The sequence below is a fragment of the Carcharhinus amblyrhynchos genome, chromosome 7 (assembly GCF_965287045.1).
Source record: "Carcharhinus amblyrhynchos chromosome 7, sCarAmb.v2.hapA, whole genome shotgun sequence".
NCBI classification, from domain to species: Eukaryota; Metazoa; Chordata; class Chondrichthyes; order Carcharhiniformes; family Carcharhinidae; genus Carcharhinus; species Carcharhinus amblyrhynchos.
In genome coordinates, this window is record NC_137330.1 from 124,174,627 (window position 1) to 124,193,162 (window position 18,536).

At 49.8% G+C, this 18,536-nt stretch overlaps 1 protein-coding gene across 1 annotated transcript in view; it reads right to left on the bottom strand.

Annotated features, from left to right (window-relative positions):
* The window catches only part of fbxo28 (F-box protein 28), a 38,678-nt gene extending 23,410 nt beyond the window's left edge, over positions 1-15,268 (bottom strand). Inside the window, exons 1-2 of the mRNA XM_080193411.1 lie at positions 15,043-15,268; positions 7,023-7,132 (exon numbers count right to left, since the gene is read on the bottom strand). Coding sequence (XP_080049537.1) covers positions 7,023-7,132; positions 15,043-15,267 — 335 coding nt within the window. The 5' untranslated portion in view covers position 15,268. The remainder of the gene's footprint in view (positions 1-7,022; positions 7,133-15,042) is intronic.
* Between the last annotated feature and the right edge of the window lie 3,268 nt (positions 15,269-18,536).

The window sequence follows — 18,536 nt, forward strand, 5'->3', positions numbered from 1 at the left end:
GGGCGGGGGGCGAGGACGAGGAAGGAGGGCGGGGGGCGGAGGACGAGGAAGGAGGGCGGGGGGCGGAGGACGAGGAAGGAGGGCGGGGGGCGGAGGACGAGGAAGGAGGGCGGGGGGCGGAGGACGAGGAAGGAGGGCGGGGGGCGGAGGACGAGGAAGGAGGGCGGGGGGCGGAGGACGAGGAAGGAGGGCGGGGGGCGGAGGACGAGGAAGGAGGGCGGGGGGCGGAGGACGAGGAAGGAGGGCGGGGGGCGGAGGACGAGGAAGGAGGGCGGGGGGCGGAGGACGAGGAAGGAGGGCGGGGGGCGGAGGACGAGGAAGGAGGGCGGGGGGCGGAGGACGAGGAAGGAGGGCGGGGGGCGGAGGACGAGGAAGGAGGGCGGGGGGCGGAGGACGAGGAAGGAGGGCGGGGGGCGGAGGAGGAGGAAGGAGGGCGGGGGGCGGAGGAGGTGGAAGGAGGGCGGGGGGCGGAGGACGAGGAAGGAGGGCGGGGGGCGGAGGAGGAGGAAGGAGGGCGGGGGGCGGAGGAGGTGGAAGGAGGGCGGGGGGCGGAGGAGGAGGAAGGAGGGCGGGGGGCGGAGGAGGAGGAAGGAGGCGGGGGGCGGAGGAGGAGGAAGGAGGGCGGGGGGCGGAGGAGGAGGAAGGAGGGCGGGGGGCGGAGGAGGAGGAAGGAGGGCGGGGGGCGGAGGAGGAGGAAGGAGGGCGGGGGGCGGAGGAGGAGGAAGGAGGGCGGGGGGCGGAGGAGGAGGAAGGAGGGCGGGGGGCGGAGGAGGAGGAAGGAGGGCGGGGGGCGGAGGAGGAGGAAGGAGGGCGGGGGGGAGGAGGAAGGAGGGTGGGGGGGAGGAGGAAGGAGGGTGGGGGGAGGAGGAAGGAGGGTGGAGGGTGGAGGAGGAGGGAGGGTGGAGGCCGGAGGAAGGACGGTGGGACCCAAATGCCTCAGCCTCTCAATCTGCACAACAGGTTTGAGGTTCTTGCTTCCGGTGTGGACAAGAATGAGGGCTGTGAGGTTGGTGAGCAAACTGCACACAGTACAGTGATGCAGACACAGGACAAAGACAAAGAGAAGGTAAAGAGGAATGTCGTAGTAATTGGGGATAGTGGGGTTAAGGGCATTGACACTGTCCTTTGTCACAATGACAAAGAGCACAGAAGGGTGTGTTGTCTGCCTGGTGCTTGGGTCCAGGATGTCGCATCTGGGCTGCAGAGGAACCTGGAGTGGGAGGGTGAGAATCCGGTCATTGTAGTACATGTGGGTGCCAACGACATAGGCAAAATGGGAACTGAGGATCTGGAGAGGGAGTATGAAAAGCTGGGAATGAAATTAAAAAGCAGAACTGACAAGGTGGTTATCTCTGGATTACTACCTCAACCGCGTTCAGATGGGCGTAGGGTAAATAGGATTAAAGAAGTGAATGGTTGGCTCAGGGATTGGTGTGGGAGGATGGTTTTGAATTTACGGGGCATTGGCACCAGTATTGGGGCAGGTGGGACGGTGTTGGTCTGAACCATGCTGGGACCAGAGTCCTGGTGAATCGTATAAATAGGACTGTAGATAGGGCTTTAAACTAATTGGGGGTGGGGGTGGTGCAAGGGTAGGTGAAATTACAGTGTCTAAAGTAAAAGAGAGGGTACAGGTACGGGAAGTGGTCAAGGATGTACCAATAATAAAGGGAGTAGGGGGCATGAGTAAGGTTGGTAGCGTTCCCTCAAATAGGGTTCAGGTGAAGGCTGGGATGAAGACACTTTATCTGAATGCACGAAGCATTCGGAACAAAGTGAATGAGCTGGTGGCGCAGATCAGCACAAATGGATATGATCTGGTGGTCATTATGGAGACGTGGTTGCAAGGTGACAGGGACTGGGAGCTGAATGTCCAGGGGTATCGAGTGTTTAGGAAGGATAGACGGGAGGAAAAAGGGGGAGGGGTAGCTCTGGTGATTAAGGATAGTATCAGGGTGGTAGTAAGGGAAGATATAGGTTCCAAAGAGCAGAACGTGGAATCGTTGTGGGTGGAGATAAGGAACAGCAAGGGAAGGAAGACGCTGGTGGGTGTGGTCTATAGGCCCCTAAATAATGACCTGGAGGTGGGGTGGGCTATAAATACACAAATAAATGATGCATGCAGGAATGGAACGGCGATAATTATGGGGGATTTCAATCTACATATTGATTGGTTGACCCATGTTGGACACGGTGGGCTTGAAGAAGAGTTCTTGGAATGCTGCTGGGATAGTTTCCTTGAACAGTGTGTGCTGGAGCCGATGAGGGAGCGAGCTATCTTAGATCTGGTGTTATGTAATGAGGCGGGTAGAATTAGGGACCTTGTTGTGAGGGATCCGCTTGGGAAGAGTGATCATTGTATGATGGAGTTTTCGATGCAGATGGAGGATGAGAAAGTAGGATCCCGGACCTGTGTCCTTTGTCTGAACAGAGGGGAGTATGATCGGATGAGAGAGGAATTGGCGAATGTAGATTGGGGGCGCAGATTGGAAGGTAGGACTGCTGAGGAACAGTGGAGGACCTTTAAGGAGATCTTTCTTGGTGCTCAGCAGAAATTTATTCCGATGGTAAAGAAGGATCGTAGGAGAAGAGATAATCAGCCATGGATAACGAAGGAGATAAAGGAGAGTATTAAATTAAAAGCTGATGCATTTAGAGTGGCTAAAAGTAGTGGGCGAGTCGAGGATTGGGAGAGGTTTAAATATCAACAAAGAATGACGAAGAAGTTGATAAAGAAAGGAAGGATAGACTATGAATCTAGGCTAGCGCTAAATATAAAAAAAAGTAAGAGTTTTTATAAATATATAAAGAGGAGGCTGGCTAGGGTGAACGTTGGACCCTTAGAGAATAAGAGGGGGGATTTAGTGGTGGGGGATGAGCAAATGGCTGAGGCCTTGAATAAGTTTTTTGCTTCGGTCTTCACGGAGGAGGACGCGAATAGTTTGCCGGGTATTAACGATGCAAAGATGGTAGGAGTTGAGGGCCTGAATGAGATCATTGTCACGAGAGAGATAGTGCTCGACAGACTAGAGGGACTGACGGTGGACAAGTCCCCAGGACTGGATGGAATGCATCCCAGGGTTCTGAAGGAAATGGCGGAGGTGATAGTGGATGCCTTAGTGATTATTTTCCAAACCTCGCTGGATTCTGGGGAAGTGCTGGAAGATTGGAAAACGGCTAATGTTACGCCGCTGTTTAAAAAGCGTAGCAGGCAAAAGGCAGGGAATTATAGGCCAGTTAGTTTAACGTCTGTTGTAGGAAAAATGCTTGAACCCGTCATCAAAGAAGAAATAGCGAGGCATCTTGAGAAGAATTGTTTGATAGAGCAGGCGCCGCACGGTTTCGTTAAGGGGAAGTCGCGTCTGACTAATTTATTGGAATTCTATGAGGATGTGTCTAGTGCGGTGGAGGAGGGGAACCGGTGGATGTGGTGTTTCTCGATTTTCAGAAGGCGTTTGATAAGGTGCCGCACAAAAGGTTGTTACAGAAGGTTAGAGGACATGGAGTTGGGGGTAGGGTGTTAGCGTGGATAGAGGATTGGCTGTCAAATAGGAGGCAGAGAGTGGGTGTCAATGGGTGCTATTCGGATTGGCGGTTGGTGACTAGTGGAGTGCCCCAGGGATCGGGGCTGGGGCCTTAGCTATTTACCATTTATATAGATGATCTGGAGGAGGGAGCTGAGTGTAAGGTGTCGAAATTTGCTGATGACACAAAGATAAGTGGAAAAGCAAATTGTGCGGAGGGTGTAGAAGGTCTGCAGAGGGATCTAGATGGGCTGAGCGAGTGGGCAAGGACCTGGCAGATGGAATACAATGTTGGGAAGCGTGAGGTTATCCACTTTGGCAGGAATAATAGTAGGAGGGACCACTACTTGCAGGGCGAAAAGCTGCAGCATGCTACAGTGCAGAGGGACCTGGGGGTCCTTGTGCATGAGTCGCAAAAACCCAGCCTACAGGTGCAGCAGGTGGTCAGGAAGGCAAATGGGATGCTGGCCTTCATAGCGAGGGGGATAGAATATAAAAGCAGGGAGGTCTTGCTGCAACTGTACTGGGCACTGGTGAGGCCGCAGCTGGAGTACTGTGTGCAGTTTTGGTCACCGTACTTGCGCAAGGATATTTTGGCCTTGGAGGGAGTGCAGAAGAGGTTCACTAGGCTGATACTGGAGTTGAAGGGGTTGAACTATGAAGAGAGGCTGAATAGACTGGGCTTGTACTCATTGGAGTTTAGAAGGATGAGGGGGGATCTTATTGAGACGTATAAGATGATGAAAGGGATGGATAGGGTAGAGGTGGAGAGAGTCTTCCCGCTCAGAAAGGACAGCAGGACTAGAGGGCACAGCCTCAAGATAAGGGGGGGGGGTGGTGGGGGGGCAGTTTAGAACGGAGTTGAGGAGGAACTTCTTCACTCAAAGGGTGGTGAATCTCTGGAATTCTCTGCCCGAAGTGGTGGAGGCTACCTCGCTAAATATATTTAAGACACGGGTAGATAGGTTTTTGGTAGGCAAGGGAATTAAGGGTTATGGGGAGAAGGCGGGAAAGTGGAACTGATCCACTTCAGATCAGCCATGATCTTATTGAATGGCAGGACAGGCTCGAAGGGCTAGATGGCCTACTCCTGCTCCTATTTCTTATGTTCTTATGAACACCACCTGGAAAGTCCACTCACATTGCTGACTTGGCAATATATCCCTGTTTCTTCACTGTCACTGGGTCAGAATCCTGAAACAGCATGTTTTACCATGGGTGTACCTACACCACATTGACTGGAAATTCACCATCACCTTCTCTAGGGCAATTAGAAATGGGCAATGAATGCTGGCCTAGCCAACAAGGCCCACACCCCACAGATGAATAAAAAAAAATGAATTTTAAAAACCAGCATTCAGCAACCAAGAAAACAAATCATTTAATCATGAAAAAGCGCTCACATTCTGCTTTCTACCTGATCACTGAATCAACAATGACACTAAATCATCAAGACTGCCAGCTTCACAAAGCTTCATTCTCAAAGCTCATTTCACCACATTTGATTGTTCAAATTCCAGACAATTGGATACTCAATGAACTCACAACTATATTAGCTTGAGGAATAAAATCCTTGATCCACCATTCTCCATCCACTTCCATGCTCATTCCCATGTTGACCTGTTGTTGTCACATATTGGGATATAGTAAAAAGCATTGTTTCTTGCTAGATGTTACAGACAAAATATACCATTCATACCGCACACTGGGAGAAGGAAAGAGGGTACAGAATACAGTGTGACAGCCAAAGATCAGCTGGAGAGAAAGATCAGATTAATATAAGGTAGGTCCATTCAAAAGACTCATGGCAGCAGGGAAGAAGCCGTTCTTATTTATTAGTGTTGCAAGCAGGCTGACATTAATACTGCAATGAAGTTACTGTGAAAATCCCCTAGTTACCATACACCAGAAGTTTGGGTACACTGAAGGAGAACTTAGATTGGCCAGTGCATCGAGAGGAAGCCCACTCAGACATGGAGAACGAGCAGACTCTGCACAGACACAGCCACCCAAACTGGGAATCGAACCCAGGTGCCTGGCGCAGTGAGGCAGCGGTGTTAATCACTTGGGTCGGTTGGTACATACTTTCAGACTTCTGTATCTTTTTCTTTGTGGAATAAAGTGGAAGACAGTATGTCCAGAGTGCTGGCTGCTTTCTTGAGGCAGCAGGAAGTGTAGGTGGAGTCAATGGATGGAAAGCTGGTTTGAGTGATGAATTGGGCTGTGTTCACAACCTTTTGTAGTTTCTTGCAGTCTTGGGCACAGCAGGAGCCATATCAAGCTGTGATACAACCAGAAAGAATGCTTTCTGTAATGCATCTTAAAAAGTTGGTGAACATTGTACTGGACATGCTGAATTTCCTTGGCCCTCTGAGAAAGTAGAGGTGTAGGTGGGCTTTCTTAGCTATAGCTTCAGAATGGAGGGACCAGGATAAATTATTGGTGATCTGAACACCAAGAAACTTGAAGCACTTGACCATTTCCACTTCATCATTGTTCATGTAGATGGGGCTCCATTATGGTTCCTGAAGATGATGACTCTTTCCTTCATTTTGTTGACATTGAAGGAGAGATTATTGTTGTTGCACCAGTTCACCAGATTCTCTCTTTCCTGTACTCTTGTCACCAGAAATTTCAAAATGGAGTTGGAGTGGAATTTGGCCACACAATCTGAAGTGTATAAGGAGTACAGTTAGGGATTGAGAACACAGCCTTGCAGGGCAGCAGTGTTGAGAATAATTGTGGAGGTCCCGTTACCTATCCTCACTGATTGCGGTATGTGAATTACAAAGTCTAGGATCCAGTTGTAGAGGGAGGAGCTGAGCCCTAGGCGATGGAGTTTGGAGCTGGGTTTTGTTGGTTTATGAAGACTGAGTTGCAGTTAATAAATAGAAGTCTGACACAAGTGCCTTTCTTATCCAGATGTTACAGGGTTGAGTATAGGGCCAGGGAAATGGCATCTGCTGTGGACTTTTGGCATTGATAGGATAACTGTAGTGGATTTAGACAGTCTGGGAGACAAAAGCTGTGTGTCATGACTAACTGCTGGAAGCACTTCAATGATGGATAGATGGTAATGATGATGTAAAAGAAGAAAGTAAACCCAAACAATCTCTCCAATTCAGTCTCAGCACAACATTCTGGAGGAATAAAACTGCAAGGTAAATAAGTTACTCTTGCTCTCAGTTCTACATTACGGTGCCTTACCCTGAAACTGTACCTCTGTTCTATCTTCCGAAGCAGTGCCTGCCTTGTCATCAAGTGCAGGACTAACTCATTTGGCATTTCATGAATTCACTGTTCCCAGGAAACAAACTGTTAAAGTTAGATGGCCCACCTCCAAGAAAGCTATATGTTTCCTCATGGATGAGACCAAGGATCTGTGAGGGTCATTTTCCTTTTCACACATGAAGCTGGATAATAATTTGAGGCTCAGTGCAGTTAGAAGCTGTGAAGACCATTGGTTCAGCCTCAGCACCACTGCTCCAAGTTACTTACCTTGGCAGTTGTGCTTTCACTTGCTTCTGACACAAGTTATGGTACCGTTCAACCTTCAGGAAGCCTTGGTTCAGCATCCGCTGACAAACTGCATCCATCCGCTTACAAACCTGAGGAAATGACAGAGCAAAATGTTGGTCCACTCCGTATAATTATCCAATTCCAGCGTGCTACATCCATGCATTATTCATTACAGCCTTTCTTTCTACTGCAGGGGAAGAGTTTACTCCAGTCTCTCTCTCCCCCTCTGGGGTGTTATTTATTCCAGTCTCTCTCTCTATGGGCTGTTATTTATTCCAGTCTCTCTCTCTCTGGGGTGTTATTTATTCCAGTCTCTCTCTCCTTGGGGTTTTATTTATTCCAGTCTCTCTCTCTGGGGTGTTATTTATTCCAGTCTCTCTCTCTCTGGGGTGTTATTTATTCCAGTCTCTCTCTCTCTGGGGTGTTATTTATTCCAGTCTCTCTCTCCTTGGGATGTTATTTATTCCAGACTCTCTCTCTCCTTGGGATGTTATATATTCCAGAATCTCTCTCTCTCCTTGGGATGTTATTTATTCCAGACTCTCTCTCTCTCCTTGGGATGTTATTTATTCCAGACTCTCTCTCTCTCCATGGGGTGTTATTTATTCCAGACTCTCTCTCTCTCCTTGGGGTGTTATTTATTCCAGACTCTCTTCCTCTCTCCTTGGGGTGTTATTTATTCCAGACTCTCTCTCTCTCCTTGGGGTGCTTTCTATTCCACACTCTCTCTCTCCTTGGGGTGTTATCGATCCCAGTCTCTCTCTCTCTGGGCGCGATCGATCCCAGTCTCTCTCTCTCTGGGTGTTATTGATCCCAGTCCCTCTCTCTCTCTCTGGGTGTTATTGATCCCAGTCCCTCTCTCTCTCTGGGTGTTATTGATCCCAGTCCCCCCCCCCCCGCTCTCTCTCTCTCTGGGTGTTATTGATCCCAGTCTCTCTCTCTCTCTCTGGGTGTTATTGATCCCAGTCCCTCCCTCTCTCTCTCTGGGTGTTATTGATCCCAGTCCCTCTCTCTCTCTCACTCTCTGGGTGTTACTGATCCCAGTCTCTCTCTCTCTCTGGGTGTTATTGATCCCAGTCCCTCCCTCTCTCTCTCTGGGTGTTATTGATCCCAGTCCCCCTCTCTCTCTCTGGGTGTTATTGATCCCAGTCCCCCTCTCTCTCTCTGGGTGTTATTGATCCCAGTCCCTCTCTCTCTCTCTCTCTGGGTGTTATTGATCCCAGTTCCTCTCTCTCTCTCTCTCTCTGGGTGTTATTGATCCCAGTCCCTCTCTCTCTCTGGGTGTTACTGATCCCAGTCTCTCTCTCTCTCTGGGTGTTATTGATCCCAGTCCCTCCCTCTCTCTCTCTGGGTGTTATTGATCCCAGTTCCTCTCTCTCTCTCTCTCTCTGGGTGTTATTGATCCCAGTCCCTCTCTCTCTCTCTGGGTGTTACTGATCCCAGTCTCTCTCTCTCTCTGGGTGTTATTGATCCCAGTCCCTCCCTCTCTCTCTCTGGGTGTTATTGATCCCAGTCCCCCTCTCTCTCTCTCTGGGTGTTATTGATCCCAGTCCCTCTCTCTCTCTCTCTCTCTCTCTGGGTGTTATTGATCCCAGTCTCTCTCTCTCTCTGGGTGTTATTATTCCCAGTTCCTCTCTCTCTCTCTGGGTGTTACTGATCCCTCTCTCTCTGGGTGTTACTGATCCCTCTCTCTCTGGGTGTTACTGATCCCTCTCTCTCTGGGTGTTACTGATCCCTCTCTCTCTGGGTGTTACTGATCCCTCTCTCTCTGGGTGTTACTGATCCCTCTCTCTCTCTCTCTGGGTGTTACTGATCCCTCTCTCTCTCTCTCTGGGTGTTACTGATCCCTCTCTCTCTCTCTCTCTGGGTGTTACTGATCCCTCTCTCTCTCTCTCTCTGGGTGTTACTGATCCCCCTCTCTCTCTCTCTCTGGGTGTTATTGATCCCAGTCCCTCTCTCTCTCTCTGGGTGTTACTGATCCCAGTCCCTCTCTCTCTCTCTGGGTGTTACTGATCCCAGTCCCTCTCTCTCTCTCTGGGTGTTACTGATCCCAGTCCCCCTCTCTCTCTGGGTGTTACTGATCCCAGTCCCCCTCTCTCTCTGGGTGTTACTGATCCCTCTCTCTCTCTCTCTGGGTGTTACTGATCCCTCTCTCTCTCTCTCTGGGTGTTACTGATCCCTCTCTCTCTCTCTGGGTGTTACTGATCCCTCTCTCTCTCTCTCTCTCTGGGTGTTACTGATCCCTCTCTCTCTCTCTGGGTGTTACTGATCCCTCTCTCTCTCTGGGTGTTACTGATCCCAGTCCCTCTCTCTCTCTGGGTGTTACTGATCCCTCTCTCTCTCTGGGTGTTACTGATCCCAGTCCCTCTCTCTCTCTCTGGGTGTTACTGATCCCAGTCCCTCTCTCTCTCTCTCTCTGGGTGTTACTGATCCCAGTCCCTCTCTCTCTCTCTCTGGGTGTTACTGATCCCTCTCTCTCTCTCTCTCTCTGGGTGTTACTGATCCCTCTCTCTCTCTGGGTGTTACTGATCCCAGTCCCTCTCTCTCTCTCTGGGTGTTACTGATCCCAGTCCCTCTCTCTCTGGGTGTTACTGATCCCAGTCCCTCTCTCTCTCTCTGGGTGTTACTGATCCCAGTCCCTCTCTCTCTCTCTGGGTGTTACTGATCCCAGTCCCTCTCTCTCTGGGTGTTACTGATCCCTCTCTCTCTCTCTCTCTCTGGGTGTTACTGATCCCTCTCTCTCTCTCTCTCTCTGGGTGTTACTGATCCCTCTCTCTCTGGGTGTTACTGATCCCTCTCTCTCTCTCTCTCTGGGTGTTACTGATCCCTCTCTCTCTCTCTCTGGGTGTTAGTGATCCCAGTCCCTCTCTCTCTCTGGGTGTTACTGATCCCTCTCTCTCTCTGGGTGTTACTGATCCCAGTCCCTCTCTCTCTCTCTGGGTGTTACTGATCCCAGTCCCTCTCTCTCTCTCTCTGGGTGTTACTGATCCCAGTTCCTCTCTCTCTCTCTGGGTGTTACTGATCCCTCTCTCTCTCTCTCTCTCTCTCTGGGTGTTACTGATCCCAGTCCCTCTCTCTCTCTCTGGGTGTTACTGATCCCAGTCCCTCTCTCTCTCTCTCTGGGTGTTACTGATCCCTCTCTCTCTCTCTCTGGGTGTTACTGATCCCCCTCTCTCTCTCTCTGGGTGTTAGTGATCCCAGTCCCTCTCTCTCTCTCTCTGGGTGTTACTGATCCCAGTCCCTCTCTCTCTCTCTGGGTGTTACTGATCCCAGTCCCTCTCTCTCTCTCTGGGTGTTACTGATCCCAGTCCCTCTCTCTCTCTCTGGGTGTTACTGATCCCTCTCTCTCTCTCTCTCTGGGTGTTACTGATCCCTCTCTCTCTCTCTGGGTGTTATTGATCCCAGTCCCTCTCTCTCTCTCTCTGGGTGTTACTGATCCCCCTCTCTCTCTCTCTCTCTGGGTGTTACTGATCCCAGTCCCTCTCTCTCTCTCTGGGTGTTACTGATCCCAGTCCCTCTCTCTCTCTCTGGGTGTTACTGATCCCAGTCCCTCTCTCTCTCTCTGGGTGTTACTGATCCCAGTCCCTCTCTCTCTCTCTGGGTGTTACTGATCCCAGTCCCTCTCTCTCTCTCTGGGTGTTACTGATCCCAGTCCCTCTCTCTCTCTCTGGGTGTTACTGATCCCAGTCCCTCTCTCTCTCTCTGGGTGTTACTGATCCCAGTCCCTCTCTCTCTCTCTGGGTGTTACTGATCCCAGTCCCTCTCTCTCTCTCTGGGTGTTACTGATCCCAGTCCCTCTCTCCTTCTCTGGGTGTTACTGATCCCAGTCCCTCTCTCTCTCTCTGGGTGTTACTGATCCCAGTCCCTCTCTCTCTCTCTGGGTGTTACTGATCCCAGTCCCTCTCTCTCTCTCTGGGTGTTACTGATCCCAGTCCCTCTCTCTCTCTCTGGGTGTTACTGATCCCAGTCCCTCTCTCTCTCTCTGGGTGTTACTGATCCCAGTCCCTCTCTCTCTCTCTGGGTGTTACTGATCCCAGTCCCTCTCTCTCTCTCTGGGTGTTACTGATCCCAGTCCCTCTCTCTCTCTCTGGGTGTTACTGATCCCTCTCTCTCTCTCTCTGGGTGTTACTGATCCCTCTCTCTCTCTCTCTCTGGGTGTTACTGATCCCTCTCTCTCTCTCTCTCTGGGTGTTACTGATCCCTCTCTCTCTCTCTCTGGGTGTTATTGATCCCTCTCTCTCTCTCTCTCTCTCTGAGTGTTACTGATCCCTCTCTCTCTCTCTGGGTGTTACTGATCCCTCTCTCTCTCTCTCTCTGGGTGTTACTGATCCCTCTCTCTCTCTGGGTGTTACTGATCCCAGTCCCTCTCTCTCTGGGTGTTACTGATCCCTCTCTCTCTCTGGGTGTTACTGATCCCAGTCCCTCTCTCTCTGGGTGTTACTGATCCCTCTCTCTCTCTGGGTGTTATTGATCCCAGTCCCTCTCTCTCTCTCTGGGTGTTACTGATCCCTCTCTCTCTCTCTCTCTGGGTGTTACTGATCCCTCTCTCTCTCTCTCTCTGGGTGTTACTGATCCCCCTCTCTCTCTCTCTCTGGGTGTTACTGATCCCAGTCCCTCTCTCTCTCTCTGGGTGTTACTGATCCCAGTCCCTCTCTCTCTCTCTGGGTGTTACTGATCCCAGTCCCTCTCTCTCTCTCTGGGTGTTACTGATCCCAGTCCCTCTCTCTCTCTCTGGGTGTTACTGATCCCAGTCCCTCTCTCTCTCTCTGGGTGTTACTGATCCCTCTCTCTCTCTCTCTGGGTGTTACTGATCCCTCTCTCTCTCTCTCTCTGGGTGTTACTGATCCCTCTCTCTCTGGGTGTTACTGATCCCTCTCTCTCTCTGGGTGTTATTGATCCCTCTCTCTCTCTCTCTCTCTCTGGGTGTTACTGATCCCTCTCTCTCTCTCTCTGGGTGTTACTGATCCCTCTCTCTCTCTCTCTCTGGGTGTTACTGATCCCTCTCTCTCTCTCTCTCTCTCTGGGTGTTACTGATCCCTCTCTCTCTCTCTCTCTCTGGGTGTTACTGATCCCTCTCTCTCTCTCTCTCTCTGGGTGTTACTGATCCCTCTCTCTCTCTGGGTGTTACTGATCCCAGTCCCTCTCTCTCTCTCTGGGTGTTACTGATCCCAGTCCCCCTCTCTCTCTCTGGGTGTTACTGATCCCAGTCCCTCTCTCTCTCTCTGGGTGTTACTGATCCCAGTCCCTCTCTCTCTGGGTGTTACTGATCCCAGTCCCTCTCTCTCTCTCTGGGTGTTACTGATCCCAGTCCCTCTCTCTCTCTCTGGGTGTTACTGATCCCTCTCTCTCTCTCTCTCTGGGTGTTACTGATCCCAGTCCCTCTCTCTCTCTCTGGGTGTTACTGATCCCAGTCCCTCTCTCTCTCTCTGGGTGTTACTGATCCCAGTCCCTCTCTCTCTCTCTGGGTGTTACTGATCCCAGTCCCTCTCTCTCTCTCTGGGTGTTACTGATCCCAGTCCCTCTCTCTCTCTCTGGGTGTTACTGATCCCAGTCCCTCTCTCTCTCTCTGGGTGTTACTGATCCCAGTCCCTCTCTCTCTCTCTGGGTGTTACTGATCCCAGTCCCTCTCTCTCTCTCTGGGTGTTACTGATCCCAGTCCCTCTCTCTCTCTCTGGGTGTTACTGATCCCAGTCCCTCTCTCTCTCTCTGGGTGTTACTGATCCCTCTCTCTCTCTCTCTCTCTCTGGGTGTTACTGATCCCAGTCCCTCTCTCTCTCTCTGGGTGTTACTGATCCCAGTCCCTCTCTCTCTCTCTGGGTGTTACTGATCCCAGTCCCTCTCTCTCTCTCTGGGTGTTACTGATCCCAGTCCCTCTCTCTCTCTCTGGGTGTTACTGATCCCAGTCCCTCTCTCTCTCTCTCTGGGTGTTACTGATCCCAGTCCCTCTCTCTCTCTCTGGGTGTTACTGATCCCTCTCTCTCTCTCTCTGGGTGTTACTGATCCCTCTCTCTCTCTCTGGGTGTTACTGATCCCTCTCTCTCTCTCTCTCTGGGTGTTACTGATCCCTCTCTCTCTCTCTCTGGGTGTTATTGATCCCTCTCTCTCTCTCTCTCTCTCTGGGTGTTACTGATCCCAGTCCCTCTCTCTCTCTCTGGGTGTTATTGATCCCAGTCCCTCTCTCTCTCTCTGGGTGTTACTGATCCCTCTCTCTCTCTTTCTCTGGGTGTTATTGATCCCAGTCCCTCTCTCTCTCTCTGGGTGTTACTGATCCCTCTCTCTCTCTCTCTCTCTGGGTGTTACTGATCCCTCTCTCTCTCTCTGGGTGTTACTGATCCCTCTCTCTCTCTGGGTGTTACTGATCCCTCTCTCTCTCTGGGTGTTACTGATCCCTCTCTCTCTCTCTCTGGGTGTTATTGATCCCTCTCTCTCTCTCTCTCTCTGGGTGTTATTGATCCCTCTCTCTCTCTCTGGGTGTTACTGATCCCTCTCTCTCTCTCTGGGTGTTACTGATCCCTCTCTCTCTCTCTGGGTGTTACTGATCCCTCTCTCTCTCTCTCTGGGTGTTATTGATCCCTCTCTCTCTCTCTCTGGGTGTTATTGATCCCTCTCTCTCTCTCTCTGGGTGTTATTGATCCCTCTCTCTCTCTCTCTGGGTGTTACTGATCCCTCTCTCTCTCTCTGGGTGTTATTGATCCCAGTCCCTCTCTCTCTCTCTCTCTGTGTTATTGATCCCAGTCCCTCTCTCTCTCTCTGGGTGTTACTGATCCCAGTCCCTCTCTCTCTCTCTGGGTGTTACTGATCCCAGTCCCTCTCTCTCTCTCTCTGGGTGTTATTGATCCCTCTCTCTCTCTCTCTGGGTGTTACTGATCCCTCTCTCTCTCTCTCTCTGGGTGTTACTGATCCCTCTCTCTCTCTCTGGGTGTTACTGATCCCAGTCCCTCTCTCTCTCTCTCTCTGGGTGTTATTGATCCCAGTCCCTCTCTCTCTCTCTCTCTGGGTGTTATTGATCCCAGTCCCTCTCTCTCTGGGTGTTACTGATCCCAGTCCCTCTCTCTCTCTCTGGGTGTTATTGATCCCAGTCCCTCTCTCTCTCTCTCTGGGTGTTATTGATCCCAGTCCCTCTCTCTCTCTCTCTGGGTGTTACTGATCCCAGTCCCTCTCTCTCTCTCTCTCTGTGTGTTATTGATCCCAGTCCCTCTCTCTCTCTGGGTGTTATTGATCCCAGTCCCTCTCTCTCTCTCTGGGTGTTACTGATCCCAGTCCCTCTCTCTCTGGGTGTTACTGATCCCAGTCCCTCTCTCTCTGGGTGTTACTGATCCCAGTCCCTCTCTCTCTCTCTGGGTGTTATTGATCCCAGTCCCTCTCTCTCTGGGTGTTACTGATCCCAGTCCCTCTCTCTCTGGGTGTTACTGATCCCAGTCCCTCTCTCTCTGGGTGTTACTGATCCCAGTCCCTCTCTCTCTGGGTGTTACTGATCCCAGTCCCTCTCTCTCTCTCTGGGTGTTACTGATCCCAGTCCCTCTCTCTCTCTCTGGGTGTTATTGATCCCAGTCCCTCTCTCTCTCTCTGGGTGTTACTGATCCCAGTCCCTCTCTCTCTGGGTGTTACTGATCCCAGTCCCTCTCTCTCTGGGTGTTACTGATCCCAGTCCCTCTCTCTCTCTCTGGGTGTTACTGATCCCAGTCCCTCTCTCTCTCTCTGGGTGTTATTGATCCCAGTCCCTCTCTCTCTCTCTCTGGGTGTTATTGATCCCAGTCCCTCTCTCTCTCTCTCTGTGTGTTATTGATCCCAGTCCCTCTCTCTCTCTCTCTCTGGGTGTTACTGATCCCAGTCCCTTTCTCTCTCTCTGGGTGTTACTGATCCCAGTCCCTCTCTCTCTCTGGGTGTTACTGATCCCAGTCCCTCTCTCTCTCTCTGGGTGTTACTGATCCCTCTCTCTCTCTCTCTCTGGGTGTTACTGATCCCAGTCCATGTTCTGTTATGTATTTGGATTTCTCACCATCCTGAGGCCGCTGATCTCGTCATATGACATTAACCCGAGGATGGAGTCGATGGCGACAATGGGGAGACTGAGGAGGGGGTTGTCCTGATGGAGCTGCTCGGTGCCGGGAGTTGTTCTGGACTCCGTGCCGGTACCCGGTTCAGGGCCGGAGTCTGCGGCGGTGCCGGTGTCTCTGCCGGCCGCCGACTCCCTGTCGCTCTGCTCCGCCCGCTCGGCAGCCATTTTGCCGGACAGGATATGATGTGAACACGGGGCCGCGCACTAAACATGTGACGTCAATGAACGTGCCGCGCTATGACGTCACTGCCGGGGAGTCTGCGCGGGAATCCTGGGCGGGCGGAGAACTGCCCAACATGCTGAAGAGATCTTCCAGGGAAACCTGGGCCAGCCATCACAACCATTTATATTGCTGATGTGTGAAGCAATGTCAAAGGTCAGGTCACCATCGTCCCTGATGGGCAGAGCCCACTAGTGTGATCTAAGGATAACCACACCTCAGGCCAGGGGCCAACTTGAGAAAGTGCGGCCTTGAAGAATATGAGAAGGTACATGTTAAACCAGAGAACCCAATCCCACTTCTGGAGATTATCAATAGTAATTCTAATTTGAAGAACCATGTGTATGCACCAAAGAGAACAGAGACATATAGGATTACATTTATGCAGCTGAAGTTTGTGTGCAAACATCTCTAATTATCTAGATTCACAGATAAACACACTGTTGTCCAAACAGTTGTTAATATTCCATAATACTATTCCATAAATACTATCAGGAGAGGTACTGCTCCATCTTGCTCAACAATGGAAATCTGGGACTTGTAACAAAACCTTGCTTTTTCATTGCCGCTACCTTTGGGTAAACTAAATAGAATAATTTAGCTTTATTATGATTTTCACAGATGTTAGATCTAATTTTATCGACCATTGAAATTCAGCAAGTCACCATAAATAAACCTCCTTTCCCCGTTCATGCAAATTCCCATTCATGCTGCATTTACTTTTATCCCACCTCAACTTATTCATCCCCAATTCAGAATGCCTGCTTTTAGACCTAACGCTTTGATGATTTGAACGTTGGAATCTAACTGAGCTCTGTTAAATTAATGTCAATGGTAGGAAAAATATTGGAAAATCCAATGAAGGAGAGAATTAATCTCCGCTTGGAGAGGAAAGCATTATCAGCATAACATAAGAACATAACGCAGGCCATAAAACATAGGAGCAGAATTAGGCCAGTCGGCCCATCGATTCTGCCCTGCAATTCAATCATGATTGATGTTTTTCCTCATCTCCATTCTCCTGCCTTTTCCCCATAACCCCGATCCCCTTATCAATCAAGAACCTGTCTATCTCTATCTTAAAGACACTCAATTACCTGGCTGCCACAGTCCTCTGCGGTAAAGAGTTCCACAGATTCACCACTCTGGCTGAAGAAATTCCTCCTCATTTGTTCTAAAAGATCGTCCCTTTAGCCTGAGGTAGTGCCCTGTGGTTCTAGTTTTTCCTGCTAATGGACACATTCCCTCTACATCCACTGTATCCAGGCCTTGCAGTATCCTGTAAGTTTCAATAAGATCCTCCCCCCATCCTTCTAAACTCCAATGAGTACAGACCCAGAGTCCTCAACCGTTCCTCATACAACAAGCTCTTCATTCCAGGGATCATTCTTGTGAACCTCCTCTGGACCTTTTCCAAGGCCAGCATGTGGGGTCCAAAACTGCTCACAACACTCCAAATGGGGTCAGACCAGAGCTTAATACAACCTTAGAAGTACACCCATGCTGTTGTATTCTAGCCCTCTCATCATGAATGCGAACATTGCATTTGCTTTCCTAAGAACATATGAACTAGGAACAGGAGTAGGCCATCTGGCCCTTCGAGCCTGCTCTGCCATTCAATAAGATCATGGCTGATCGTTTCATGAACTCAGCTTTACTTACCCACCCATTCACCATAACCCTTAATTCCTTTACTGTTCAAAGGTTTATCTATCCTTGCCTTAAAAACATTCAATGAGGTAGCTTCAACTGCTTCACTGGGCAGGGAATTTCACAGATTCACAACCCTTTGTGTGAAGAAGTTCCTCGTCAACTCAGTCCTAAATCTGCTTCCCCTCACTTAAGGCCATGTCCCCTATTCTAGTTTCACTCATCAGTGGAAGCATCCACCCTGCCTCTATCTTATCTATTCCCTTCATAATCTTACATGTTTCTATAAGATCTTCCCTCATTCTTCTGAATTCCAATGACTCTAGCCTCAGTCTACTCAGTCTCTCCTCTTTTTATATATTCTGAGCTAGTTTACTCTCATAATCCATCTCACTTTTCTTTATAGCTTTTTTTTCGTGTCTTTCTGTTGACTTTTAAAGATTTCCCAATCTTCCAGTTTCCCACCAATCTTTGCCACTTTGTATGCATTTTCTTTCAGTTTGATACTCTCCTTTATTTGCTTAGATATCCATGGCTGATTATCTCTTTCTACAGTCTTTCCTTATCACAGTATACTTTTGCTGAGCACTGTGAAAGATTGCTTTGAAAGTTCTAAAGGGAAGACCATGTCTAGTAAATATGATTGAATTTTTCCAGGTGATGATTCAGCAACGTAGAAGAGAGGAGCAGGAGGAGGCCATTTGGCCCTTCAAGCCTGCTCTGCCATTTGTTACAATCATGGCTGATTGTCCAACTCAATAGCCTAATCCTACTTTCTCCCCATAACCTTTGATCCCATTTGTCCCAAGTTCTATATCTAGCTGCCTCTTGAATGCATTGAATGTTTTGGCATCAACTAATTCCTGTAATGAATTCCATAGGCTGACTACTGTTTGGGGAAAGAAATGTCTCCCCATCTCCATCCTAAACGGTTACCCCCGAATCCTAAGACCACCATCGAAAACACCCTCCCTGCATCAACCATATTTAGTCCTGTTAGTATTTTGTAAGTCTCTATGAGATCCACCCCATTTTTCTGACCTCCAGCGAAAACAATCCAAACCTCCTCGTGCATTAGACCTAGCACCTTCAGAATCAGCCTGGTAAACCTTCACTGCACTCCCTTGAGAGCAAGAACCTCCTTCCTCAGGAAAGTAAGACCAAAACTGCGCACAATACTCTTGGTATGGCCTCACCAAGGCCCTGTACAATTGCAATAACACATCCCTGCTCCTGGACTTGACAGGTCTCGCAATGAAGGACATTTGCCTTCTCTACTGCCTGCTGCACCTGCATGCTTTCATTCAGCAACTGGTATACACAGTGTGTAGGTGAGGACAATGCAGTTGATACATGGATTTCAGGAAGGCTTTTGAAAATTTCCCACATGGGAAAATGATCTGAAGGTAAGAGTCTAATGGATCGAGGGCAATTGGCCGAACTGGATCCAAAATTGGTGTTGTTCCTGAGAGATTCGTGTTGTATTACAGAGAACGGTGTTGTAACACAGAGATTGGTGCTGTATCACAGAGATTGGTGTTGTATCACAGAGATTGGTGTTGTA